The sequence below is a fragment of the Melampsora larici-populina genome, assembly GCF_000204055.1.
Source record: "Melampsora larici-populina 98AG31 unplaced genomic scaffold MELLAscaffold_56, whole genome shotgun sequence".
NCBI classification, from domain to species: domain Eukaryota; kingdom Fungi; phylum Basidiomycota; class Pucciniomycetes; order Pucciniales; family Melampsoraceae; genus Melampsora; species Melampsora laricis-populina.
This window is the reverse complement of record NW_006768820.1, coordinates 59,476-68,675: the sequence shown is the minus strand read 5'-3', so window position 1 is coordinate 68,675 and position 9,200 is coordinate 59,476. Positions and strand designations below refer to the sequence as shown.

The 9,200-nt window shown below is 44.3% G+C and overlaps 1 protein-coding gene across 1 annotated transcript; it reads left to right on the top strand.

Moving 5' to 3' along the window:
* Nucleotides 1-158: 158 nt before the first annotated feature.
* Nucleotides 159-4,491, top strand: MELLADRAFT_93078 (uncharacterized protein; the record flags this gene model as incomplete). The annotated part of the gene is made up of 8 exons (XM_007416069.1): nucleotides 159-1,691; nucleotides 1,800-2,040; nucleotides 2,086-2,253; nucleotides 2,610-2,998; nucleotides 3,266-3,332; nucleotides 3,423-4,082; nucleotides 4,149-4,262; nucleotides 4,328-4,491. The coding sequence occupies 8 exons, from the start codon at nucleotides 159-161 to the stop codon at nucleotides 4,489-4,491; spliced, it is 3,336 nt and encodes a 1,111-aa protein (XP_007416131.1).
* Nucleotides 4,492-9,200: the final 4,709 nt, after the last annotated feature.

Sequence of the window (9,200 nt, the reverse complement as noted above, 5' to 3'; positions counted from 1 at the left end):
GGGCGCCTGACTATCGTCGTTATCTGAATAATCCACTCCGGAACTCTCAGGTCCATACTCAAATTCAAAATCACACTCAAACTGTCCAACAAGAACAAGTGCAACATAGTCCACTTCCCAACCCAGCCTTTCGTCGTCCTCACACTTCAGCTTTTCAAATGCAAAATCGAACCGAGCCCAATGTCTTCCAACAACCACAAACCCAGCCTACTTCCTTTGCTCAGATGTCTATTTGTTCTACTCGAGATCAGCCAAACCATGATGGACCATCACAAACCGAGCCCAATGTCTTCCAGCGACCACCAAGCCAGCCCACATCCCTTTCTCGGATGTCTATTTGTTCCACTCGAGATCAGCCAGACCATGATGGGCCATCACAAACCAAGCTCAACGTCTTCCAACAACCACAAACCCAGCCTACTTCCTTTGCTCGTATGTCTATTTGTTCCACTCGAGATCAGCCAGACCATGATGGGCCGGCATCACAAACCGAGCTCAACGTCTTCCAACAACCGCAAACCCAACCTACATCCCTTTTTCGGATGTCTATCTGTTCCACTCAAAATCAGCCAAACCAACAACCTACCCATCGCCAAAGCGTACATTCCACTCAAAATCAGCCAAACCAACAACCTACCCATCGCCAAAGCGTACATTCCACTCAAAATCGGCCAAACCAACGACCTACCCATCGCCAAAGCGTCCAATCCCAAAGAATATCAGCATCTGCGGCAAATGCCCATCAATCCAATTCTAACTCTATAACCCATGCAGCGACATCCCCTCATGAAGAAGACTCAGCGCCGCCATCATCGCATGGTGCGGATTCGGATGATGTGCAAGAAGATGACCAAGATACCCCAGAATCCGACTTTGATGGAGTTTTTGATCTAGGTGAACATCGCAAGTATGAAAATCGGGGAGCTTCACGCCGAGCTCGAAAGACAACGGCAAGACATGATGGCACTCGCTATGAAAAGCTAGCTAAGGATCCAGTAGAGTGTTCTCAGTACGAACGACTAACCATTGCAATGCATCATTACCACAACTTGCTCCTAGGTATTGTTCGGAAACGTAAAGGCCAAAAGGGCAATCGATTGCTCCCTCTACCACCCTCGGACGATGAATATTCCGCTTGGGACAAACGGAAAACTGAGCGTCGACACATTGTTGACAAGAGTGTCAAAAAAGCTCGTAATCGCTACCTCCGAAAACATCCAAAGGCTCTACCTGCTCAGCTTGCTAAAGTTGCAGATCACGCGGCTGAAGACGCAATCTCCACAATCCCTCCAGTCAAATTTACCTCTCTAGTTGCCCTCAGGAATTCAGGCGTTCTTTATTCAACAACGGTCGTCTCTATTTGCGAAGGTGCACTGGCCCTGTCTGGCTTTGCGCGATTTACTTACGATTGGACTGATACCATCAAGTCAAAATGGAATGAAGCCGTATCTTGCATTATTATCCAAGAGTGGGAGAAGTGCTACAAAAGGGGTGATGCTGATGATTATGACATTGATTCCACACAAGTGACGCCCAAAAATCTTAGACAAGTTATTGACCGGTGGTTCAAGACCAAGGCGCGCGAATTTTCAAACCAATCCGGTGACCAGACACAAGAAGATGACGAAAACCAAGCTCTTTTGCAAGAGGCTGCAAAAGAGAAAACTCGCCGAAGGGAATCACGAAAGAGGGTCAGTCCTTTCGATTGTATCAATCATCCTGTTGACTTAGTATGCTGATTTGCAGTTGATTCTCCATCTATTTTGTAGGTTTGTAAGCTTCGCGAAAATACTGTCAAGAGAATTTTCCCGGAACACCGAAGCCTCCAAGCGCTCTTGTCCGAGAGATCAATCCATTCTGAAGATGAAGTGGACTCTACTGGTCACGCTTACCGGAAGCCAAAGCTTTGGAGACATAAAGATCTCAATGAATTCCGGAAGCCAAAGCTTTGGAGACATAAAGATCTCAATGAATTCCTCCACGAGTTGGACGCGCTGTATATCAAAGAACAGCAGACTGACCAGGCAATCACCTCCGCTAGTAAGACTCTCTTACGCGGACCTTATTCCGCTATAAGTGATTCAGACTATCTTGCCCGACCGCCAAAGGGATTTCCCAAAGCTTTACTTGACCAGGACTTTATAAATCAACATGTTTCAAGAGTCGCCGTTTTGGGCCTTGAACTATCTGCACACAAGTATGACTTGAGGCCCTTAATTGAACGTACTAAATGGCTTCAGCTACCAGAAGCCAGTTGATAATTGAATTTCCTGAATACACCTTGTTAACCCACCTTTTGTATACTTCTTTGTTTATATTTATATGATACATGTTTTTGAGTAATATATACTATTAATGACCGGTCTCATTTTGTTTCTTTCTTTTTCAAACGCTTCCGTATGAAATGATATGTAACAAAACGCTCATGTCTAATGAAGTAGTACACATAATGAGGAAGTGTTTGCCTTTCGATCAAGTCCTTCGGCTTCTGAGTATTGCTCATTCCTCATGTGCGGTGGATTGATATTACACATCACGAACCCTTAGTTCCTTATGTCTCAGTTGCAATTAAGATCCACTCTGTTTTAACTTTTACCACTTTGCGAAAGGTTACGTTGCCACTTTGGGTGTCGGTATCAAGTCTGAGTGTCAGTGCACCGTAAGTAGCGGATTCTTCTCAAACAACAAAACAGCCAGCGGAACCCTTCAAGAACTGCCGAACCAACCTCACATTCATTACAGCAGAACCTTTCAGAAGACCAACTCAAATCACCACTCGCTTTTCTTTGTGCCCACCTCTTGTTCGCTTTTCCTCGACCATTTCCCTTCCTCTCAAAGCTATTCACCAAGTGCTAACTTCCAAGACACACTACCACTAAGACACACTACCACAATTACATCACGAACCGTTGCCGCGATCGCTTTTATGTTCCCTTTGGACATGCGCTCCTTACCCGTCTCGCATTCATCGCCACCCTTGTACTTGGGTTTTTTGCAGGTGAGACCATCAAAGGGAACGCTACCCTTCATTCCACTGATCCCTTCACTGTCTTAGATATCTACGCGTTCTTGTTTTCATTGTCCTAGATATCTACACGTTTTGGCCGAATTCCTTCATAACGACGACCAGGTTTAGTATTTATACCGACCTCTTTGATCACTTTCTTTCTTTCAAGCAACAAATTTCAAGTCTTGTTCTCGTCACTTGTTCATAAGTTAGTTCATAAGTTATCTGCTTTCCTTTCCTCGTATTCATATCATGAAGGTCATCCGTTTCCGATCCACTCGTTCTTACTTCAAGAACTGTGCTACCAAGGCGAGAAGTTGGCTTGGTAAGTCAACTTGATCTCGATCTCTTCATTTTTGATTTACTTACTACCGTTGTTGCACTTCTTTTTTGGGTATTCTCATATCCTTCACAGCCCTGGCAGCTCGCCGATTTCAAGCCAATCGTGAAACCCCGGGCCAATTGTTTTCAAGTAGCCCGCCTCCAGCCTCAGTCGCGTCTTCCGGCCCTCCTCAGTCGCCTGCCGTCTTACCTTGTACCACTCCTTCCAGTCCCATCACCTCACCCGACCCTGCTCTGTCGGCTCTAATCATACCTACTACCTCCGAACCTCCCAGCCCCATGAGCATTGACCCTGCTTCCTTCGCCCTCATGCCTCCTCACTATGGCGACCCCAATACTCTTTTTACTCTTCCCTCGACTTCTTCCTCCTCCACTCGCACCAGCCCTATGAGCATCGACCCGCCCTCTATCATCGAGAGCTTCCAACATTCGACTGGTTCAACATCATCTCGCACCGTGTCATCTCGTCGTTCCGCATGCTATTTCACAATCGAGCAACTTCTAGATCTGGAAATCCATCGTCTTTCGCCCACGCCCAGCTCTTCAAGACAGCCACGTCCACCATCCGCGACTGACGTGTCACCCCCAGATTTGGCTACTCACCTTGCAGCTCGGATCCCACGACCTTATGCTCACTCCCCTTGCCCGGACGTTTCCCTTCCTCCGTCGCCCCCATTCGATTACGCACCTGTGAAACGATCTTGTTCACTCTCTGTAGTTGATGAGTCACACGGTAAGAATCCCTCACCATCTTTCTTAGCGTAGGCTACCCTCCGTGCTGATTTCTTTCTTCATGTAGCACAACCTTACAAGCGCAACAAGCGCCACATGTCGGAAGGCTTGCCTCCTCAGCCTCTAGCGCTAGACGTCAGGAAACGTCGCTTCTCCGTCTTGTTGGAAGACGGTCAGCATGGTAGGGATACAATCTCAATCTTACTCCCTCACAATTGCCTGTTTCTAATTGGTATCTCTTATCAGTACAACCGTATAAGCGCTACAAGATCAGTTCTCGAGTTCCTCTTTATGCGGCGGATGCGTTTCCTCTTACATCTTCCTCCAGGTATCAGCACGGTTGGTGTGTTGACTCAAACAAGACGCCCGAATTTTGGACTTCATGTCAAAAGACAATTCAAGAGTCGTAAACAACTCAGACAAAGAGTGAGTAACGTAGTGTTTCTCAGAGACTGCATTATGATACAAGTTTTTCAAATCATCTTATATCTTTTATCTTTATACGTTACTCAATGATGATAAAAGAAGAAAACCGAGTATACAATTTTCTCCAATCATCTTATATCTTTCATCTATCTATGTTACTCAATTATAGTACACGAACAAAGAGTATAGTAGTGTTTTCTAAATTGATGAATCTGGTTTCCTAAAGTATCTTATATCTTCTATCTATACATGTTACTCAATTATCATACATGAAATTATATCTTCTATCTATACATGTTACTCGATTATCATACATGAAAACATTTCTCAAACAGACGGATCTCTCCCAGTCCTAACATGATTACGGCCCTGGTTCACTTAGATGGTCATTTGTCCGATTTATCACTTGTTCACCATCTTGAATTTTTTCATCTTTCCCTTTCTCTCCACTGTATATATCCCTTATTACACATGTCAAATGATTATGATACATGGATTTCACTTCCCCGGGCTTTCCTTGAGAAACCTTTGTTGGATCCTTGGAATCGAGAGCGTCAGGCGCCCCACCTTGTCCCAGTTCATTGGGAACAAAAGCAACCAGAGCGCAGAGGGATGTGAGCAGGTAATGCTGAGTAACTCAGGCCTGAACGCTCCGCGCGACCTGGTTTAGATGAGCAGGTACAAATCTCTGCCTGGCCTTGCGTAGCTAAAGCTCAGGTGCACAGGGCACGCGCGTTTTTAGAAAAACACCAAAAACATCGCACTTCTGACGGAGTTTCAAGCTCACCGGACGTCCGGCGCAATTCTCGTGGACACAGTGATAAAGAACGACGAGAGAAACACATATTCGGCCCCTTTACCCATGAAGAAGTTTATAGACGGTGGGGCTTTTTCCGATCGAATCCGATGGGAAGTGTAGTGAACAACGATACTTCTTTGAGGATGATTAATCATCTCTCATATCCGAGAGATGCAAAGTTCAAACAGTCAACCAAGAGATCCTTACTAAAAGATAAAAAGAATTATGAAAAACTCACGAAAATAAACAAGTCCGATGTCTCTAGAGAATGGTTTGAAAATTTAGACTATGACGAACACCCCGAAGAAATACCATCGGTAAATTCTTTTGTAGACAAATTAGATTTCGAAACTTCCTGGGATGATTTTGATACAGTGGCTTCTTATTTTAGATCCAAAATAGGAATTAAATTGTTATTAGCGATTTATGATTGGAAGAAGGCACACAGGCAAGGAGCCACTCACCGTTCACAATGGCGATTTCTAACTATTAAAGATTTCAACGGTAACATCTGGATAGATACAAGAATTCTTTTCGGTGGGGTGGCAGGGTGTGGTACCTTCGGGTGGATGGCGGACGCTTGGCGTGACATAATACAAGTCACCTTGAACGTAGAGAAGATCTTCAGGTGGGTTGATGATAACATGTTCATCAAACCCGTGGAGAGCACACTATCGATGCAAACAGTAATCCAAGTTAGTAAAAATTTAGGAGTACAAAGTAATGAAGAAAAGTTTCAAGATTGGAATATAGAACAGAAATACCTTGGTTTTATATGGAACGGTGATAATAAGACTGTACGGTTACCAGAGGAGAAGTTGGCCGAGAGGAGACAACAAGTGGAAGACTTCCTTACATCGCCAAGAAAACACAAATTAAAAGAAGTGGAAAAATTAGTTGGAAGGTTAGTACATTTGATACACATCTTACCACACATGAAGTGTTATATGGGGAGTTTATACGAGTGGCAGTCAGAGTGGTATAATCATAATGCTTTAAGGAGCTTACCAGAGGGAGCTCGAGAAGACCTTGAAGAATGGCGTGTGACGTTGGCGAATTTTGACCACCTACGATTTGTTCCCGAGGTCGAACCCGTCGAAATCGGATGGGTGGGAGATGCAAGCACTAGCTACGGTATTGGGATTTTAATTGGATCTAGATGGGCTCGATTTGAACTATTACAAGAGTGGGATGTAAACGGCCTGTCAAATAAAAATCAACGACGTGACATCAATTGGTTGGAAACTGTCACAATTCGGTTGGGATTACACGTGGTACAGAAACTCATGCCAATGTTCGGTAGACGATTCCTTTTACTCACCGATAACACAACATCCCACGCAGCAGTGAGAAACCGTAAATCGAAACACAGACTTGTAAACGACGAGTGGAGGCGAATACAAAAAGACCTGGCACGATTTCAATGTGACCTAGTTGCGAATCGAGTCACATCAAAGAATAATCTTGCTGATAACTTATCACGAGGAGACCGAGGTTCACTAGGAAAACAAGACGAAGTAGTCATTAACATCCCGACAGACTTGACTGACCTCTTAAAAAGAGGATCGCAAAAACAGAAAGATGGAAATTGAAAAGAAAATTAAACCGTTTCTGATGGATGAGTTTGGGTATGTGAGAGTTACGAATATATATAAAAATTTAGTCAATCTTTCTTTCCATCAGAGAAACAACACAGCTGACTGTGGACCCACCTTTCGATCCTTTGAATCTAGGGCAGTGACGTGGCGGTCGAATGCAATACAGCGTAGGCTGTTAAGCGGTAGTTGGTCACAAGGCACTCTTGAGAACTACAGTGCGGCGATATCAAAACTTTTGAAGTTTGGCGATTTGATCGGGAAGAAACGGAATGAGATCCTGCCTCTGAGCGAATTGTACTTGAAGGAGTTTATAGTGTGGGCTGGTAAAGAATCTAACACGTATTTGAAAGAGGAAGTATCGACAAATCAGGAGCGCGATAAACATAAGATAGGCTTGGTAACACTTACTAAGTATATTACCGGAATTCAGTCGTGGCATTTATTTCATGACAAAGCGTTCCCCAAGGAAAATGATAGAGTAGTAAAGTTGATGTTGAAGGCATGTGGAGTAGCCGAGTCGAAAGAGAAAGACACGGTGAAGGTCCAGAAACGACCTGTCCAACTTCGACACTTAGCTGAATTGGTATTAGCGTTAGCTGATGGCTCATGGAAAGAGAAGGCGGTCTTGGCAGTCGCATTAGTGGCGTTCTGGGGGATGGCGAGATTGGGTGAATTAGTCTCAGATAACAAATCGAAACGACAGATTCTGGTGAAAGATATGTTGCGATCAGCAGATGGAACCTACCTGAAATTTGCGTTACATGCAGCTAAAACAGCACGACCCGGCAAGATCCAATGGTTACATTTACGATCGATAGCTTCCCTTCTTGACCCCGTTAATGCAGTCAACCAGATACTAATTAGACAAACACCTAAAGATGTTTATATGGAACCAGTCTTTTCGTACCCGGATGAAAAAGGTGGCAGGATCCAGTTGACGAAGTCGGTTTTTATGAACACTTGTAGGAGTGTGTGGTCGAAGTCGAATCCAGCAAGAAATGATCTAACCGGACACTCGTTCCGAGTGGGAGGAGCAACATTTCGGTGGAACGAAAAACATCCTTTAGAGACTATAATGAAATTTGGAAGATGGGAGTCAAAAGCTTACCAAGTGTACCTTAGGAAGTATACAATTGGAGATTCTCAAGATGCACGATATGTGTGGGAAGAGATGAAGCTGGCCGACCTGGCGGTCAAGGTGGTGGCTGGACCTAAGTCGTTTTCAAACGGTGGAGGAAAAGGAATCGAAAAGAAGATAAAGAAGGTGGTGGAAGGAGAATAAAGGAGTGGTTAATTGAAAATTTGATAGTAATTTAGAAAAGAGAGATAGAAAGAAGTGAAAAAGTAATGAAAAGCGAGGCCAACTATTTTCTGTTTTTCCCTTTTGTTTCGTGGTGATCCTTGCTTTCATGAATCCAAGTCAGCGTAGACATTTGTCGATCGAAAGCCGTGAGAAAGATCTTCGATCAAGTGAGGGTTCGTGAGGGAGGCTAGTTCACTAGTGATACAGAAGAATTCGGGGGATAGCTGAGGAAACCGTTAAGGGCAACTCGTGCCATACCGAAGGAGGCTCTCCGCAGGCTCCGGACGATACGTCCCGAGTAATGGTAGCAGAGAGCCTACCTCGGCCCGATAGATCAGCGGCCTCCGGCCCCCCCCAAACACCCGTCATGGAAGTTAACATACCTAGTTAATTTACATGACTACTGGTCTTGAATCTGAGGTAGTGATAGTAGTAAACATGTGTAAGATTAATGTAGTTATGAATTGTAATAAAAGGAAATTAGATAAATGAGAAATGTGACCATGAGAGAAATGGAGTGATACAGGTACCCAAAGGCACGACGGTACCTGTAAGTTCCATGTAGCTCAAAGAGGAATATGCCCTCGAGATGAATCTCTCGGGACCGGAAACAGAACAGTACCGAGATAGTAGATGATAGAGTCCACGTTCACCAAGGGAAGGTTAAGGAAGTAAACTCCTCACCTTCACTCACTGAACCAAACAACAACTCAAGAAGTCCTCTTCAAGCACCATTTCTCTCACATTTTCAGATATCAAATTTTTCTTATCCTCCCACCCACCCCTACACCCTACCACGCAGAGAGCCTACCTCGGCCCGATAGATCAGCGGCCTCCGGCCCCCCCCAAACACCCGTCATGGAAGTTAACATACCTAGTTAATTTACATGACTACTGGTCTTGAATCTGAGGTAGTGATAGTAGTAGACATGTGTAAGATTAATGTAGTTATGAATTGTAATAAAAGGAAATTAGATAAATGAGAAATGTGAC